The 20,092-nt window shown below is 39.8% G+C and overlaps 2 protein-coding genes across 3 annotated transcripts in view; one reads left to right on the top strand and one right to left on the bottom strand.

Moving 5' to 3' along the window:
* Window positions 1–5,485, bottom strand: part of jph1a (junctophilin 1a) — a 43,369-nt gene extending 37,884 nt beyond the window's left edge. For both annotated transcript variants that reach the window (XM_053611785.1, XM_053611786.1), the window contains exons 1-2: window positions 4,834–5,485; window positions 2,547–3,282 (exon numbers count right to left, since the gene is read on the bottom strand). In XM_053611785.1, coding sequence (XP_053467760.1) covers window positions 2,547–3,282; window positions 4,834–5,212 — 1,115 coding nt within the window. In that variant the 5' untranslated portion in view covers window positions 5,213–5,485. The remainder of the gene's footprint in view (window positions 1–2,546; window positions 3,283–4,833) is intronic.
* Window positions 5,486–10,260: 4,775 nt separating this feature from the next.
* Window positions 10,261–19,786, top strand: gdap1 (ganglioside induced differentiation associated protein 1). The gene is made up of 6 exons (XM_053611791.1): window positions 10,261–10,414; window positions 11,963–12,155; window positions 14,774–14,947; window positions 15,766–15,860; window positions 16,026–16,140; window positions 17,166–19,786. Exons 1-6 carry the CDS (start codon window positions 10,265–10,267, stop codon window positions 17,516–17,518), a joined length of 1,080 nt encoding a protein of 359 aa, XP_053467766.1. The 5' UTR covers window positions 10,261–10,264; the 3' UTR covers window positions 17,519–19,786.
* The last annotated feature ends 306 nt before the right edge of the window (window positions 19,787–20,092 follow it).

Below are 20,092 nucleotides of genomic sequence, written 5' to 3'. Positions count from 1 at the left end.
GCGTGTGCTGTGTGTTTTAGCTTTAATATATGAGCACTATTCTTCCTCGAAATCCCCAAATCCATTTGAAATAATCACCTATACAATGCTTACTGAATGCTTTCATCTGAGTGGAATAGAGGTCTACATTCCTAAAAATAGTACGATATTTACATAACTAAATATCATTAACTGTTCACATAAAAAAAAAAAAAAAAAAAAAAAAAAATAGAAGATGCTGTAGTGCAGTCATATTCAAGCTTGGTATAGAATGCCATTAATCCGGCAGCACATGCATAACCAGCTCTGCGTAACCACAGTCTAATAAAACCCATATTGTCTATAAAATGAGTCAGAAATATCCTTTGGCTCTCGAATGCTAACCTCTTATTTTGTTTGCTCGTATTATGTCACTGCATGTGTGAGTTTTATTAAATGTATTCAGTCACTCTGCTTTGATCGAAAGGTCATTGTAGGCCTTGAATATAAAATGCTACTCTAATGCACCCACTGGTTTTGGAAGTGATACAAAAAACGTGCATACAATAAGGGAAACTCCCACAATTCTCTGTGGACAAATAATGAGAGACCAAAGATCATCAAAGCATTGGCTATACAACATGTGAAAGCAAAACCCTTTTTTTTTTTTATGTCTATTCGTTTGGCAGATGCTGTTATCCAAAGTCCAATCTGAGTAGTGCAGTTAATATATAAATAAGAAAGTACATAATAATAATAATAATAATAATAATAATAATAATAATAATAATAATATTAATGGTGGCTTAGTGGTTAGCACGTTCGCCTCACACCTCCAGGGTTGGGGATTTGATTCCCGCCACGGCCCTGTGTGTGCGGAGTTCGCATGTTCTCCCCGTGCTGCGGGGAGTTTCCTCCGGGTACTCCGGTTTCCTCCCCCAGTCCAAAGACATGCATGGTAGGCTGATTGGCGTGTCCAAAGTGTCCGTAGTGTATGAATGGGTGTGTGAATGTATATGTGATTGTGCCCTGCGATGGATTGGTGACCCTGTAGGATAAGCGGTATAGAAAATGGATGTAATAATAATAATAATACTTTTGCTTTGCAGTGGTTCTTTGGCAGTCCTGCCATCTTTTATGACGTTATAGCCAAGTTTCAGCCACTGAATATCCTAAATATCCTCTATTACACAACAGCTACCAGTCTGGGAGGGCGAAGCCGACCGTGCTGCCTCATCGGCTCAAAGCGCTGCTCAGGCAGCCGTATGACAGCTGAACAAGTTCAGAGGAGGGCGCAAACTGCCCTGTTCTGTATGATCGTACATCAGCGGTGTCCAATCTATATCCAGACAGATCCAGTGTGGGTACGGGTTTTCATTCCAACCAAGCAGAACCGCACCTTAGTCTATTGAAAGCAAAGGTCAACTAATTGAACAGGTGGAATCAGGTATGGCACCCGCTCGATTGGAATGAAAACTTGCACCCACACTGGCCTTTTGCGGATAAGATTGGTCATACCCACCCTACGCTCAGACTAGCAAGCGAAAAAGCATGCACATGCACGTCGTGGAGCTGTGATTCCGCAGACAAGTGACATTTGAATCAGTGCTACAATTTGTGTGGGCCAATGTTTCTTCAGTTCCCCATTCACAGCTTTGTAGCTGTTTATAGAGACTTTACAGAGAAAACTAAAGCTTGTAAAGAAGCAGCAGGTGGTCATTTGTGGCTCTGGTGAGTGTATGTAGGTAGTACGGTTAGCTTGCTTGGCTAATCTGCCGATAAAATTAGTAACAATGCTAGCTTAGTGGCTGGCTTAGTGGTTAGTGGTTAGCACGTCTGCCTCACACCTTTGGGGATTGGGGAATTGAATGCCACCTCCGCCCTGTGTGCATGTTCCCCTCGTGCTTTGGGGGTTTCCTCCGGGTACTCCGGTTTCCTCACCCAGTCCAAAGACATGCGTTGTAGGTTGACTGGCATTTCCAAATTGTACATAGTGTGTGAAAGTGTGTGCGATTGTGCCCTGTGATGGGTTGGCACCCAGTCCAGGGTGTCCCTCGCCTTGTGCCCTGAGTTCCTAGGCATAGGCTCCAGGCTCCCCTGCGACCCTGTGTAGGATGGATAGTTAACAACAGTAGCAGTCGCTACACGCACATCAGAGACTAACTACAGTACAAGTGACACGGACGACTTGTCGCTTGCTAGTGTGATATAATGTTTGCTATCGGACACCTGAGACTGGCTAGCTTAACTGTGACTGCTGGGAAGGAGAAAGGTGAGTCTTCCCAAGCAGACAGCAGGACAATTAGATTCTCTCTGACTCCCGGTGACTGTGGTATCGCTCTGGGATTTGATCTCCCAAAGAACTCTGTGACTTGGTAGATGCTAGGTTTGAACTCACAACCTTTCAGTTCCTAAGACAGGATCCCAAGTGCAAAGCCATTCAGTACGCTCCTCTATCATCTCTTCTTATACTAGTAAAGGATGAGTCTTACGTAAGTAATTTAATACTGTGAACAAAAAATCTTCCTTATTTCTGCAGCCAACTGAATAAAACCAGATATTTATGGTACCCTCAGGAGGCCACCTACCTTGACACAGCGATTTCCACTTTGGTTCTGGCGACGTTGGCTGCTCTCCTTGCCCCCTCCACTGCTCTGTCCACTTTCTCTTTGGTTTTGGGATTTTTGAGTGGAATGAGTTGCTTCTTTATCCCTCGGACCAGCGTGTTATGTTTGTACTTCCCTTCTTCCCGGGTTCCGTCCTGAAAAATGGTGCAGCCGTATCCGTGCCGCTTGTTGTTCATCCACTCCCCTTCGTATTTGGTGCCATCGGAGCGTTCACTCACTCCAAAGCCGCTTCGCTTGTCATTTTTCCACTCTCCTGCATAGGACTCCGTGACTGTGGCGTCCATTTTGTCCTCTGTGTCTACAATGTCCTCGGTGTCCGTCTTGTCCTCGTCCTCAATGTCGCTCGAGCTGATTCGGCTCATGGGGGAACTGCGTGTCAAGCTGTGCTTGCTCGAAACGGAACTTTTCGATTCGGACTTGCGGAGCTGACGGAGGCTCCCGAACAACGATCCACGCCGGACCAAAGGGTGTTTTTTCTTCTTACCGTAGACATTTAAGACGAAGCCGCCTCGTGTGTTGGCCGGCACGTTAGAGGCCTCATCCTGCAGCAGCACAGCACCGTTGCTCTGCATGCTTCGTAGGGACGATAGAGAAGTTCGCAAAGGGGAACGAATGGTCATGGCCATGCCGTACGGGACACTCTGTCTCACGCCGTAACCATGACGCATCCCACCCATCCACTGACCCTGATATGTACCTACAAAACAAGATACATTTGATCATGGTTCTTGATGTTTATCACAATACTGTATTAAAATGTTTTTGTCTCTACGTGTCAGACTGGGCAGCATTTTATGTATAAATGAATCTTGTGAGCATCTCATTTTTGGATTCAGTCAGTCATTCACGCGTTATTCATGCATTCATTTTGGACTTTATATCTCACTTTACAGGTTTACAAATGACCATTTTGCATGTTTGACGTCTTGGAGTTGCAGTTTCACTTAGCTCTCTGGAAGCATTTACTTGTTCCCACCCCCTCAAATCTGTGCATTCTGGCAGCAGTAACCAATGATTCATAGCTGTAACTGCGTAAATGCTGGTAGTGCGTAAATCACCGTTCGGAATTGCAACATGAAACTAAAAATGAAAATTAGGATCTGTAACTGTAATATGAAGGCTCCACTCGCAAGACTTATAATCACAACTGCAAATTCGTGAATCTGACTACATAATCTGATCAAATTACAATCTCATCTGTATTACAATTACGTATGATTGCTTTTGATCATGACCCTAACCATATAATTTGCTACACATAGGGATAATTTATTCAAAAGCAAAACAAAAGTCTTTGTGACTGGAGCTTATATTGCTGCGTGATATTCGTGAACTCTCTTTTCACCTTTTTTTTTTTTTTGGGGTGGGGGGGAGGGGGGAGGGGGACTCATAATGGCATTTTTACAATATTTACCCATTCATTTTTTGTACTTATGCTCTTTGAATTGCATGTAAATATTTGCTCACCATTTTTTTTTTTTTTTAAACTTAGCATACAGTCTGACCTAACTTCTAATGCTAACTCACTCACTTATTTAATGCTGTAAATTAAAAAGTGTAACGTTAGCATAGCATAATGAAATTGCATGATGTTAAATTGACTAAAAACAACCAAAAAAAAAAATGCAAACAATATTTTCTGAAAAAAATACATTTTACTCATAATTTACTTAAGCGGTATTTAGATATTTACTCAGGTATAGAACTGACACTGGGCCAATATCGGCCAATTCAGTGGACCAATACTGGGTGCCAACATTGGCCCAACATAATTTTGTCCATTGGGATAATGTTGGGCCACCAGGGCTGACTTTCAACCACCGCGACTGAAAAACAAACAAACAATAGAAACCCTCACAGAATTTGCAATGGTTTTAATGGTTATAATGGGAATCGTATTGGTTGTAATGGGAATTCTAATGTTCCCATGGGGGGTCTCTACAGATAATCTGTTGCCTTCTATTGGTGGCATGTTATGTCTAGTGGATACCATTATGGACCAATAATGGTAATAGTAATGGTTTTAACGGTTATCTGATGGTTTGTAATGGTATTTGTAGTGGAAAGCATTAGAGTTTCTGTTTGGTTTTTTTTCAGCAGGTACCTTTTAATCCATCTTGCCAACGTTGGTACAACTTGTAGGCTACAAAAAGCTCAATATAGGTGCTTATTATAGCACTTATTATACTTATTATTTTTAAAACTACACTTCAAGTGGGTGGACACATCAGTGCTCATCTCTACTCACCCCCATCCTCGTAGGTTTCCACCCCGTATCCGTCTTGCAGTCCGTTATTCCAGGTGCCATCATACCTGGCGGGTGACTCCCGGGTCTGGCGGACTCCGTAACGGCCCTTGAACCCGTGACTCCACTCACCTCGGTACTCCCAGCGTCCTTTGCGCTCCACGCCGAGCCCGTGCCGCTTGCCGTGCGCCCAGTAGCCCCGGTACGTGTTGCCGCTGGGCCATGTATACACACCGACTATCTCAAAGCCGTAAGACCACGCGCCGCTGTACTCGCCCTGGCCGCGCGGCCCCGTGCACACGCCGTGCCCGTGCGCTTTCCCGCCCTCCCAGCCGCCGCAGTAAGTGCCGCCATCGTCGAAGTCGAACCGGCCGCCCGTCATTCAGAAATGAATAATAATCCTTTTTTGTTGTTGTTTGTTGTTGTTGTTGTTATTGATGTTGTCTTATTTTTTTCCTTTTCTTTTCCAGCGTGTTTTTAATTTCCAGGATGGACAATAAATAAACATAAGCAAATAAACATTAACAGGAGAGTGTGAAGATGGATGTGAGGCGGCTGGCAGGGTTGGAGGGCGAGTGTGCGTGTGTGTTTTGGGGAGTGTGTGTGTGTGCGTGTGTGGATGGCAGACGGAGCGCTAGTGATGAATTCAGGGTTGCCAGATTGATTTTGTTTCCACTCTTAAGGCACCTGCTGTCAACAGGTTTAATCATATGATTCAGTTTAGTTGCACTTTTGCGATAGAAATCTGTAAAGTTACACGATATGGATTAGTGGTTAGCACATTTTCCTTGCACCTGCAGGGACGGGGTTCGAATCCCGCAACTGCATAGTGATCGTTTGCCAAAAATGATTAGAGAATTAGAGTGGCTTAATGGTTAGCACGTTTGCCTCGCACCTCCGGGGTTAGGGGGCGAATCACGCCTCTTGCCCTGCGCACGCGGGGCTTGCATGGTCTCTTCGTGCTTCGGGGGTTCCTCCGGGTACTCCAGTCCAAAAGCATGCTTTGTATGTATTTTGGCATTTCCATGGAGGCATGCATGTGTGTGATTTTGCCCTGCGATGTGTTGGCACCCCTCCCAGGGTGCCATGAGTCCCTCTGTGTAGGATAAGCGATATGGAAAATTGATGGATGGATGGATAAATCCACCTGTCCACCTGTCAGAACACGATTTTAGTCGCACAAAACTAACCAAAAGTGACCAATCTGGCAACCCTAGTTTTGTCAACGAATCAGCTCTTTTTAAACGACTCTTTGAGCGTGAGTCAGGAGAACTGATTCACGAATCGAACCGTCTTTTCTGAAAATCTCTTGTCATGCCTGTATGCAAGATTATCAATTTGTTGGTATGTTTTATTCATGTGAATTGGTCATGTGAATGTAGGTGGACAGCTATTAAAAGAAATTTCATTCTGAGCCATACAGGTGCCGTTTAGGAAAAAGCAGTAGGTACAGCATGACCTGTACTGAAATGTCCAAAAATGACGTATTGATGCATTTTAGTCTGTTAGTCTATAGTTAGTAATATTAATAGTAATACTTTACATGAATACATATTTTAATAAACATACTGGTGTATATCATTCCACAGCAATCAGCTGAACTACCCAAATAATATCATGGCACTAGACTGATAAAGCAGAATAGTTTTAGTCACAACCCTGTTTTGGTGGTATATATTTTGTGGCCTGGAATATTATATATTAGGAATATGGTGCATGAAAAATACATTACTGGTAGTGGTAGTCTTATTACCTGTCACTATAGTAAACAAAACCACATACAAACATCTGCCTTCATCTTAGTGGTTAGCATGTTTGTCTCACACTAGGGTTGGAGGTTGGGGGTTCGAATCCGGCCTCCGCCCTATACGTGTAGAGTTTCCATGTTCTCCCCGTGCTTCGGGGGTTTCCTCCGGATACTCGAGTTTCTACCTCCAGTCCAAAGACACGCGTTGTAGGCTGATTGGCATTTCCAAATTGTCCACTGTGTGTGAATGTGTGTGCGATTGTGCCCTGCAATAGGTTGACACCTTGTCCAGGGTTTTCCCCTGCCTGTTCCCTGGGATACGCTCCAGGATCCCGCACAACCCTGTGCTGGATAAATGGTCTGTAGAATGGATGGATATATTTATATAATCTACAATGGCCAACAATTATTTAGGCAAAATAATGCAAGACCATGTTATTATTATATGGATTACTGCTTTAAAATAATACACTGTAGGATTAATTTCACTGTCCATTGTTTTATTATTATGAAAAAAATTATGACAAAATGTACAGCTCATATATCTCTATGTTATATAAGAACAATGTCACAGCAACATATTTGCATTATAAATCCAAAAGCATACTTGAAGTAACAGAACCACAACACTATAAGAAGTCTCTGTAGGTTTTGTTATCTTCATATCTTCATGGTACCAGCCACAATGATCAATTTCAAAAATATTTTTTTTTATCAATTTCCTGTCCATATACAGCAAGACGAATTCATGTGCTGTAAACAGGATTATGCAACATGCAAAATGCCTGATGGTTGTAAGATACGAGTGCAAGATTACAGTCTGAGTAAAAACAAAAAGTGCAGCTCAATACAATAAAACAATAAGCCACACAGGACAGTGCAAGACCATTTTGTGTAAGACAGACGTGCTTGCTTATGGGTTTTAAATCTAAAACATAATTAAAACAACATAAAAATTTGCATTTTAATCTGTGTGGTCATGCATATTTCTTCTTTTAGCAGCATTTTATATGTTCAGTGTCTAATTGTTGTTTTTTTTTCTTTCTACATATTTATATGCTCTTAGCTATGTACAGCACTTTGGCCAAAGTTTGTTGTTTTAAATGTACTTTATAAATAAAATGTACTCATGTCCTTAATATTTCATTAACATTTCCAGTTAGTGGTGACACACAGGTGTGCTATACATGCTAGCCAAGCAGTCAAAGTACAGTATAGACATTTAATTACAAACTGTCTTTAATATTTCAGATTTTTTTTTTATATAAGTAACCTGTATAAACTGTGACCTTAATTTTGATATTTCGCCCCATATTTAGCTTAACAAACTGCTGTAAGGATATTTCAGTAGAGAATTTCAGTGAATCCATCATTCGTGTTAAAAGTGAGTTATATTAGGGTATGTCATCATATTGTAAATTATTTTTGATACACAAAGTATGTTCAGAAGCTAAATATTTTAATCCACCCCCCGTCAGACCAGAAACATATAAAGAGGTGCTCCATGAACATGGAGGTTCTCTCCAAACAGTTATAAGCTATATTACAGATGCTTTAGAATAGCTATAGGGTCAATCCATCTCAAGTGGTCCAATGCAGGTTGCTCGACTGTTTTTAATTTTTCTTTTTTTTTTTTTTCTTTTTCTTTTTTTTTGTGATTACCTCTATGTATTTGCATTGCAAAATCACCTTTTTTAAATTAATTAATAATTTTTTAAATTTTGATTTGGTTTAACTATGATGACCATCTTTGTGTCATGGCACACAACAAATTTTTGTTATACAGCTGTTTATGGAAACCTCAATATCTCGGCTCAGGATGGGCCTAACTCCTTGGAACAAAAACTGATCTCTAGAGCACATTACCAGGTATATGATCATATATAAATATTTTGTGTTCCTTAGACTTAGAACTTAAGTCCAAATGTAATGCTCAAGATTGCTCAGAGTTCCACTTTTAGGGTCAATTTCAGGTTTGAGACTTCTCTTATTATTTTATGGGGGTGGAAATCTGCCTTTTAAAAAAAAAAAATTATTTATTTATTTATTTATTTTTAAAAGTCCCCTCAATTCAAATCCCCATAGGTTATTTGAAGAACCAGCCTGATCTATCATGTTGGTACAGGTGTACAGTTGGTATGCATGAATAGATTTTTATCCAAATATGGAAGTACAGTGTTCAGTTGGGTGTTTTACAGATGAACAGTGTCATAAACAGGGCTGTGGTATTGTTTCTCCTGTGATAAAAGCAGCAAACATCTTCTGAGCTGTAGTCACTCTCTGCTTTTATCACAGGCGAAACAACACCACAGTTTTGTCTCAGGAACATGAATGTGCAAAATGTTTATATATGTACATATACATTGTAATGTGCTCTACAGATCTGTTTTTGTTCCAAGGAGCTAAGCCCCTCCTGAACCAAGATATTGAGGTTTCCACAAATAGCTGTATAAACCAAGTATAACAACAACAACAACAACAACAACAACAATAATAATAATAATAATAATAATAATAATAATGGGGGCACGGTGTCTTAGTGGTTAGCACGTTTGCCTCACACCTCCAGGGTTGAGGGTTTGATTCTGTTCGATTCTGAGGGCCCTGTGTGTGTGGAGTTTGCATGTTCTCCCTATGTTTCGGGGTTTCCAATGGGGTACTCCGGTTTCCTCCCCAAGTCCAAAGACATGCATTGTAGGCTGATTGGCATGCCCAAAAGTGACCATAGTGTATAGGTGTGTGATTGTGACCTGCTATGGATTGACACCCCGTCCAGGGTGTCCCCCGTCTTGTGCCCTATGCCCCCTGGGATAGGGCTCCACGTTCCCACGACCCAGTAAGGATAAGCAGTACAGAAAATGGATAGATTGGTGGAATAATAATAATAATAATAATAATAATAATAATAAAGCTAGAGGTAATCACTCCACACAAAAAAAGAAAAGTAAAAACAGTCAAGCAACCAACGTTTGCAATTATTGAACCCCTTGAGATGGAATGACCCGATGTTTAATTACAGTGTCTGTTGTTTTCTTTTTAAACGATATATAATTATGACAAAATGTACACTTCATAAACCTATTATCTAAGAGCAATGCCACTGTATTTGTAGTACAAAATCCAAAATTAGGCTTTAAGGATAGAACCATAGCTGTAGTAAATCTTTAAAATTCCTGTCTATGACTATAACCGTAGAACCTGGGGAACGATAATACAGTGACATCTACCGGTGTAACTTTTTTTAAAAAAAATTTTTTTACAAACACATTTTATTTAATGTCAGTTTAAGTAATAAACACATTTTATTTAATGTCAGCGAAGTCATTAAAATAGCTGCGTTCTATGTATAAAGGAAACCATAGTTACACACTTTATCCTGTCATAAAACCATCATAATGAATTATTTCTTGAAACTGAGGCACATAGGAACCAATCGCAGGTAGGAACTAAAGTAGTCAGGGTGAAAAAGCGGGGACAACGGACCCGCTCTAATACATTGCAAAAAATCTATTTTAACAATATATATGTATAAAAGTTAAAAACTGCACATTGTATTTTAAAAAAAAGACTTCGCATGATTTTACAGATCAATAATAATAATAAAAATGTAATAAAACGTCTCCGCTGCATGTGTACTTTTGTTTCCAGTCTCAGTTAAAGGTTCTCTCCCTTTAATTGACATTTAAAATGGCGGCGCAGGACGAGATGGAATCTCTCCTCCTGGAAGAGACGGGTGCAGAGATGCTGAAAGGTAGAGAGGCAAAAATGGAGAGCACCAAAAAGAACGAGTCGAAACTGGTTCTCTATCACTGGACCCAGTCATTCTGTTCACAGAAGGTAAGTGAACGTGAATAAGCCTGATGAAGTCTATAGGAACCGGGGAGGTCATAGCATTAAATGGAGCACGGTGCCAAAAAAATATAAATAAATAAATAATAAAAAAAAATTCGAAAAGCGTTATATATTATGACATATAGCCTAGTGCTGCCTTAAGACCTACATGTATTAAATTTAAGCAGAATACAAATAAACTCTAGAACTGTGTCTATAATGGTGTCCCACTCCTTTTTTCCCCCTATAAACTTATACAGTTTAGGTTCATCTGGGAACTAATATATTGTAGTACATATAGTGAGAGTACACGAGCACAATATGGTTACAAACTGGCCGAACCGCTACAATGGTGCTTTCAGTACCGAATATGATGTGTGTACAGACTGTTAATTCATTTATTCAGTTATCCATCCGTTCATCATCTGTACATGCTTTATCCTGGTCAGGGACACAGTGGATCCGGAGCCTATCACAGTTCACTGCAGGGAATTCTGCCCACACACACACACACACACACACACACACATACTGGTATGTTTTTGGCAGGTGGGAGGAAACCGGAGAACCTGGAGGAAACCCACATGGACACGGAGAGAACATGTGAAACTCCACACAGATTTGACCTCAGTATCAGACTGCCCTGCTGAAAACAAACAAACAAACAAACAAAACGATAGAAACCATCGCAGAAATTCGAATGGATTCTAAAACCATTACCATTATTGGTCCTTATTATGACACCAACAGAAGGCAACAAATTACCAGAAGAGACCCACAGGGACCATTACAGTTTCCTTTAAAACCAATATGATTCCCATTAAAACCATTACAAATTCTATGAGGCTTTCTGGGTTTTTCTTATTTTCTCCCCGGCAGGGACCCTGGAGCTATGAGGTGGCAAGCTTCTTGCTGCCACACTGTGCTCCCTGTTTGTTTTAATGCATGACACGCGGTGTGAATTTTGACCCTCATATTTGCATGGCTCCAGTCCTGATGATCACATTTATTTGACCAATTCTAAGCATTTTATCATTCTCTCATTCATGTACATTGGGACAAAATAATGCAAACAATGTGTGTTGTGCACAGGATTTCAGAGAATGCAGTATCCTTCCAGTTCCAGTAAAAAAAAAAAATAAAAAGAGCTGCTGAATACAATAAACCATACACCGTGTAAGACTATTTCATATATAAATAAAAAAATGATTGATATAAATATAAAATGACCACTTGCTTTATTAATTAACTAACCTTTATGAAGGTGACCTTCATTTAACTTTTAGCTGTGTATTAATTCTTATAAATGGCTGCCATATTAATTTATAGAATAGGTTTTCAGCAAGTTTAATAAACCATCAGTTATGTTAAAAGTGTCAAGTTTTTAAATGAGTTGTTTTCAAGCGTGAAGAATGTTCAGAAACAAAGTACTCATTCCCCACAGTCAGTCCAGTAACATATGCTCCACATACAGCCGTAGGTTCTTGCCGAACAAATAAACCAGCCCAGGCAGGGAAACATTTATGGACCGTGTCTGTTGTATGTGTGTTGCAGGTGAGGCTGGCCATAGCTGAGAAGGGTTTGCAGTGTAAGGAGTATGATGTGAGCTTGCCTCTGAGTGAACACAATGAGCCATGGTTCATGCGTCTGAACCCAGCCGGCGAAGTTCCTGTTCTGGTGCACGATGATCGTGTCATCTGTGACCCAACTCAGATCATGGATTACTTGGAGGAAACTTTCAATGATGGTAAACACGCTAAGCTCTCATTTAATCCTTATTACGGCGGTTTAAATGGGCTTTGGCTAGTTTAGTCAAATTATTCGTCAAATATTTACATTTCTATAGGGGTAGGCGATATGATAAAACATCATATCACGATACTTGATTTCCATGATGCACAATATGCATTATGATACACGGGTTTTCTAATAAACGGTCAGAAAGCAGTGGAAATCAGACTTCAGTGATAATACTGACGATATCCATTCATCATGTCATTCATCATCATAATATCTTATTTATATCCATTTAATAAACCTTACTTTACTTTCATTAAAAAAGTTTACAGTGGTGCCCGAAAGTTTGTGAACCCTTTAGAATTATAAAAGGGGGTCACACCAGATACTGAAAGCAATACTTTTACCACTCACAGACATGTAGTATTGGATCATTTTCCTCAATAAATAAATGACCAAGTGTAATATTTTTTGTCTCATTTGTTTAACTGAGTTCTCTTTATCTACTTTTAGGACTTGTGTGAAAATCTGATGATGTTTTAGGTCATATTTATGCAAGCTCTCAAGCACCACCGTATACTATTCGTTGTATGTTTGCTGTAATTTTACCCTTTATGTTTGTTACCGTTAGAGAAAGTGTTCCTTTTGATATATTTTCTGTTTACATTTGTTTGTGTTTTCATCACCATTTTAAGTTCATCATGACCAGAAATTTGGATAAAGGTGACGGTGTATGGTGAGTGTGTGATTTTCTTAGTGTTTGATTTATTTATTTATTTATTTTTAACTTTCGGTCCCTCTGCTGACTGTGGACAAATTGTAATGAGAGTGAAAACATTCACAAGACTTCCTCTCATTTCACTCCACCTGCTCTGTTGAATAATGAAGGCCTGTTCTGGCTCATTTCAGCGCCAGAAACAAGGTAAACTGAAGCTTAGAATTAAACACTAACTGGATCTTTCGCATGCCAATATCGTGACTCATAGGTACAGCGGATATAAGAAAAGTCTACACAGCCCTGTTAAAATGGCTTTTTAAAAGGATTTTGTGATGTAAAAAAAAAAAAAAAAAAAAAAATTGAAACGAAGTTAAATCATGTCAGAACCTTCTTCACCTTTATTGTGAAATTGCAACATATAAATATCAACATACAAACAACCAGAAATGTTTTTTTGGGGAAAAAAATACTGGGAACGTGACAGTGTTCAGAATCAACCAATCACATACAAACTCATGTTAAATACTAATTAGTATACACCCACCACCAATTAAAGTGACTGGTTAACCCCAAATAAAGTCCAGCTGTTCCTATTGGATTTTCCGGACATCTTCTTGGTAACATCCAACTGGAAAAGCCACAAAGAGCTTACAAAACAGGTACGGGATCTCACTGTTGAAAAATATCAATCAGGAGAGGGTTACAAAATAAATGGCAAGGCACTGGATATACCAGGGAACACTGTAAAGACAACAATCAAAAAGTGGAGAAAATATGGCACGACAGTGACATTACTAAGAATAGGACGTCCCTCTAAAATCGATGAGAATTTCAGGAGATACTAGTCAGGGAGGCTGCTAAGAGGCCTGCAGCAGCATTAAAAGTACTGGTTGTTTCCTACATGTCACAACAGTCTCCTGAATTCTTCATATCTCTGGGCTGTGGGTTAGGGTGGAACGCCATGTGGAATAATGTGTTATGGTGTGATGAGACCAAAGTTGAACTTTTTAGCCATAATACCAAAAGATATGTTTGGCACGACAAAAAAAAAAAACAACCCAAAACACAGCACATCACCAAAATAACACCATCCTCATGGGGAAGCATGGTGGTGGCAGCATCATACTTTGGGACTGCTTTTCTCCAGCTGGAACTGGGGCTTTAATCAGTGTGGAGGGAAAAATTCATAGCTCCAAATACCAGTCAATTTTGGTGCAAAACCTTAAGGCTTCTCCTAAAACACGTAAGATGAAGAGGAATTTCATCTTTCAGCGTGACAACGCCCCAAATCAAACCTCCAGATCAACAAAGGTTTTGGAATGGGCCCAGCCAGAGTCCAGACCTAAATCCAATCAAAAAGCTGTGGGGTGACCTGAAGAGGACGGTGCACAGGAGATGCACAGCTAATTTGAGAGAGTTAGAATGCTTTCGCGAGGAAGAATGGCAGAGTATTACTAAGTCAAGATGCGCCAAACTGATCGACTCTTACCCACAAAGTTCGAATGCTGTGATCAAATCTAAAGCTGCTTCAGTATTAGTATTAATATTAGTTTAGGGGTGTGCGCACTTATGCAACCAGGTTATTGTAATTTTTATTTGTATTTTTTTCCCACTAAAATGATTCTTATGGTTTTTCCCTTTAGTTAGTAGGTGAAAATAAAGGTTCTGACGTTCATTTATCTTTAATATCACAAAAACCTGCCATTTTAACAGGGGTGTACAGTCTTTTTATACCCACTGTATTTGAGACATTATATGGTTATTACTGGTTTAAAAACACTTCTAAATATTACAAACTGCACCTTCAAAGATCAACTCCTTTTTAGTATCATTAATTACATTCTTCAGAAACACCTTTAAATTCCTGTTTTAATCTGTGTGTGTGTGTGTGTTTTTCCTGCATGGTTCAGAGAATACTCCAAAGCTGATTCCAGAGACAGGGAGTACATATTATCACAGAGTTCAGCATTACCGCGAGCTGCTGGACTCGCTGCCCATGGACGCTTACACACATGGCTGCATTCTCCATCCTGAGCTCACAGTGGACTCTCACATCCCGGCCTACGCCAACACACGCATCCGCGGTAAGTCACGCACAGATATCTGCTTACCGACACCTTTATAGCAAATGTTAAACCCATTACAGAGTAGATGGTTTGGTGAATGTTCTCGGGAGGCGGCATGAGCTGACTTCCATGGTTCCTTATTTTGGACAAATATTCTGAACAAATATTCTTCTCTAGGGTGCAAAAATTTGTACACTGGGTCAAATGACCTGTACTGGCATGACATTACAAAAACCTCTCCAGGGAACAAAATCAAACATGATGTAATTTTGTAAATTGTCATGCACAAGTATTATTTACTTGTTGATTGGTTAATACCATGAAATGTGTCATGTGCTAAAGTTTTGGCAACCAGTTGCATTTCCTGAAGTAGCTAACAGGATTTCTCTTCTTTTTTTTTTTTTCTTTTCTTTTCTTAAAAATGGTTTATTCTTCCTTCGAGTTCAGAAAACGTTGGTGTTGCGACACACTTTTGTATCTGATAGATCAATGGTTCTCAACTTTTTTCGAGCCACGGACCACTTTAACTACAAAATAAATTCCACAACCCCGTCCCGGGACAGATTCTGAACATAATCGTTATTTAAACATGTACAATGATATTCTGGTTATTGGAGTTATACTGTGGATCTTTTTGTTTTTGAGCCTTTTTCACTCTAGGTCCAAGTTGACTTTCATTATAGCCGACTATAAAATAGATATATTTTTTTAAAGGTGTGAATGAAATGCATTCGGTGTAAAATAAAAGAGAGATAGATGTAAATAAAGCTGTGAATCAATGTAAATAAAAGGAATGAATATTACCAAGTAATAACGTGACTTTCTGCCTCTCACAGCACAGATCGGGAGCACGGAATCAGAGCTGAAGAAACTGGCTGAAGAAAACCCAGAGCTTAAAGATGCTTATATCTCAAAACAGAGACGCCTAAAAGTACGAAATGTCACCTCGCTCTGAAATAGTCTGTTTTATTTGGCTATTCGATTAACACGAAGAGGATGATGACGCGTATCGTTTATGGCTGACCATTTTATTACCTTATTTCTTGAGAGTAATAAGAAGCACTGTATGAGTAAATATGAATATCAATGTGTCCAGACAAAGCTGTTCGATCACGACAATGTGAAATATCTGAAGAAGATTCTGGATGAACTGGAGAAAGTTATGGATCAGGTGGAGACCGAGCTGCAGAGGAGAGCAGAGGAGACTCCAGGTAACAAACCTCCATCCTTAGCTACAGTGCAAATTAAAGGTGCCAGTTGTAATTTGTAATAAATGTGTTTCTAGGCGTGTAATAATCATATACCTTTTGTAACTGTTGATTTGCAGTATTGCTGTGCTGGACCAGACTGACCTTCTCGGCTCCACCCTTTTTCCTTAAAAGACAAATAAGAACGCATACAAAATGTGAAATATGTTTTCATTGCAATCTCGGGTCGCGTTACAAGCAACAAATGGCTTCTTTGACTGTAAAAGAAAAATGAGTTTCCATTCCATGCCATCCTCCTATTAATGGCTTTTTAGACATGCTGAGATCTGAATAAAAACTGTCTGTCAGTGCCAGAGTTTTGTCATTGGATGACTTTGCTTGCAGTAGCGCTAAATCAGAGCATGTCACGTAATGCATCCGAAGATCACCGATCTCAGGCTACGTTCACATTAATCCGGATAGATCTGCAAACTGCAGGCTTCCATTTTCAAACTCTCTCTGCCTGCACTGTCGTTCTCAAACGTTTCCCAGAAATTGCTTGTCCACACTGAAACGTCTGAAAACGCTGACATCCCTAAATGTAAGAAGCTTCGACCTGCGTCATTTCGGTCAGGCTTTTTATTTAAAAAAAAAAAAAGCAGTCTGAAGGTTGTAGAAAGTGACATTAATCTTTAACAGAGCTATGAAATTGGATAGCAGGCACAACAGCTGCAGTCCAGCGTCTTCCACCATCTTGTTTGTTTTGAGTTGACACGACTGCGTCACATGACTGAAAACACGTCATCGTTTTTGAATATCTCCATTTTCTCCGCTCGCACTACGACGTGAAAACGGCCTTATTGGATTTGTCCACCTGAGAGGGCGTGTCTCGGTGTGGACGGAAGGCCTAAACACGGAGAAGAAGATGTGTGTGAATGTGTTGAAGGTGGATGAATGTACGACCAAGAGAATTCAATTTTGCGTGTAAACCCAGCTTATGAGATCTCCTTTTTATGTACGTGGCATTTCACTTCTCTCTCTTTCCATAGAGGAGGGAACTCAGCAGTCTTGGTTGTGCGGCGAGTTCTTCAGCATGGCCGATGTTTCGCTCGCCGTCACGCTCCATCGGCTCAAGTTCCTCGGCCTCTCTCGTCGTTACTGGGGCAACGGCACACGGGTCAATCTGGAGTCATACTACGAGCGCGTCCTGGAGCGCCCTACGTTCCGCAGGGTCCTCGGACACGTCAACAACATCCTCATATCAGCCGTGTTACCGACTGCTTTCAGAGTGGCCAGGAAGAGAGTGCCTACCTTCATCGGCACCACGGTGTTAATCGGATTATTCGGAGGTGCAACATATTTTGCTTTTCTTTATTTTAAAAAGCGACTGTTTGTGCCCTGAAGTAGCCGTAATCATTATTCATGGCCCTCGTAAGTTTATTTCATTTGATTTATTTAGCCAAGCCAATACATATATACTGTAATTTCTGGACTGTAGAGGAGATGGGTCGAGGTGGCGTACGGCAAAATGACGTGTATGTCGCGTTATCTTGATTGTAATACTGCAACCCCAATTCCAAAAAAGTTGGGACGCTGTGTAAAACGTCAATAAAAACAGAATGCAGTGATTTTGCGAATCTCACAGACCCATATGCTATTCACAACAGAACATAGAAAACATATCAAATGTTTAAACTGAGTCAACGTATCATTTTAAGGAAAAAAGAAGGTCATTTTGAATTTGACGGCTGTAGCACGTCTCAAAAAAGTTGGGACGGGGGCAAGAAAAGGCTGGAAATGTAAGTGTTAGTAAAAAGAAACAGCTGGAGGAACCTTTTGTAACATCTGGAAAGGCAGCATCAATACTGAATATTGATGTATATATACAGGTCTTGGAGCAACATATGCTTCCATCTAGATTCCATCCCATCTTTACTTCTGAAAGACTCCGCCTCTCTAAGATACTCTTTTTATACCCAATCATCTTACTGACCTGTTGCCAATTAACCTCCGGCTGGTTCTTTTTAGTAACACTTACTTTCCCAGCCTTTTGTTGTCCCCGTCCCAACTTTGAGATGTGTTGCGGCCATCATAACATATGGGTTCGTGAGACTTGCAAATCGTTGCATTCTGTTTTTATTTGCATTTTACACAGCATCCCAACTTATTTGGGATTGCGGCTGTAATTTGTCAAAGTCTTAATCATAAATATACTCATTGAGTTACTCACCATAGACAAAATGTGACAGAATCTATCAATTTAGTGTTTTTTTTTTTGTTTTGTTTTTTTTAAATAAATTTTCCCCCTAATACAATACATTTTTCACTTTGTGATGATGTGTTGGTGAGCTGTTATGGGTTAACAATGCTATTTAAAAATGGTTCTCAAAGCTAACAAGCTCAAGAAGATAACTCGTTACTTAGAAATGTGTTGTAGCACTTGGGGGGGGAAAAACCTGGCTACTAAATAAACTGTTATAAAGTATCAGATAGCCCAGACTTAACTAAACATGTTCATATAACTAGTCTAATTTGAGTATGCTGATGTTTACAGAGAGCATTGATCGGCTAACTAAACAGCTAGCTAGCTAGCAAACTTGGCTAGTAAGCGTCAGCAGATTCCTTGCGCTAGTACGAGGCTTTTACTTTCGTACCTAAGCGAGTGGTCAGACTCGAAGCTCGCATAAAGATCAATCCTTAGTAGCAGCCTGGTCAGGGTCACAGTCTTTTAAATGAAGCTACCAGTTTGTTTACATTTTGGGAAATAGACTCCACAAAATTCGTTCAACTAAAAATAACAGCGAAGACGGACATCTCTCGAGTGATACAGCTGAGGCTGAGCATAACTATCAATAAAAATAAAATTCACACATTCTCACGTTTGTGACGTTTTCATCAAAGCAGCGCGATCATTTGCGTCTTACGCTCGAGATTGTTTTATGGTCCGGAAAATACAGTGATTGTGAAAATATATGCACATTAAGCACTTTTTTTTAATCATAAATTATGTGTAAAATGTGATATACACCCTCTTTATTCTGTCCTGAGTTCTCCACAGTGACTAATGCACAGTACTCTAGTAAGCATGTGCTGGTAATCAGCTGTACCGTTATATTATAATAAATATGATTTGTCATCGTGCGCATTTCAGAATATTGTCAGAAAATGTGTATTTTGTTATTAGATTTTTATTCAGAAAGTGTGACAGAAAATTAGGCGGTTATCATGGACTGGAAAGGTAATCTCAGCATATTCCTGTTCAGTATCGCGTGAATGGGAAGTTGTGTTTATCTCATTTACTGTTTTGGTTTATTTAGTGAAGCTACGCATTTAATCAGGCTTGTATTCTGCACCAGGCAACAGTGAACATCAGAGTCAGATAAAACACTTGGCTTTTCTTTAACTGTGTCGTATGGAATTGTTTGGAAAAAACGTCTTGTACTGTAATGAAATGACTCAGTCTGGCAATGCACTGTGTTTATATGCAGACATTGTTATTCATATATACTACATCGGATATTAAAAGTCCAGACAGTCCTGTTAAAATGGTCGGTTTGTGTGATGTTAAAAATAAAACCTCGAGATAAAATCTTGTCAGAACTTTTCCTACTACCATTCATGTGAAACCAACAAAATGAAGGTGAAAACGAATGGAAATGTTTTAAGGGGAAAAGAAAAAAAAAGCGTACAATAACTTGCTTGCGTAAGTGTGCACACCTCTTAGCTAATACTTTGTTGAAGCACCTTTTGCTTTGCACATCTTGATTCGGAAGAATGGGCAAAGTATTCACTGATCTAGGTGCGCAAAGCTAATCGAGACATATCCGGACAGACTGATAGCTGTAATTAAAGCAAAAGATGGCTCTACGAAGTACTAAATGCCTTGTAGGTATAACTTATTATGGCTTCTTCTTTTTTTGTTTTAAGGGTATGCAAACTTTTGAGCTTGACAGTATATATAAGGCAAATAAGTATA

The sequence above is a fragment of the Ictalurus furcatus genome, chromosome 23, assembly GCF_023375685.1.
Source record: "Ictalurus furcatus strain D&B chromosome 23, Billie_1.0, whole genome shotgun sequence".
Lineage (NCBI taxonomy): Eukaryota > Metazoa > Chordata > Actinopteri > Siluriformes > Ictaluridae > Ictalurus > Ictalurus furcatus.
This window is presented reverse-complemented; position numbering and strand designations above follow the sequence as displayed.

Coding starts and splice junctions, on each gene's coding strand:
- gdap1 (XM_053611791.1), top strand. CDS start 10,265: ATGGCGGCGCAGGACGAGATGGAATCTCTCCTCCTGGAAGAGACGGGT. Junction 10,415..11,962: donor AGTCATTCTGTTCACAGAAG/GTAAGTGAACGT, acceptor TGTGTGTTGCAG/GTGAGGCTGGCCATAGCTGA. Junction 16,141..17,165: donor GAGAGCAGAGGAGACTCCAG/GTAACAAACCTC, acceptor CTCTTTCCATAG/AGGAGGGAACTCAGCAGTCT.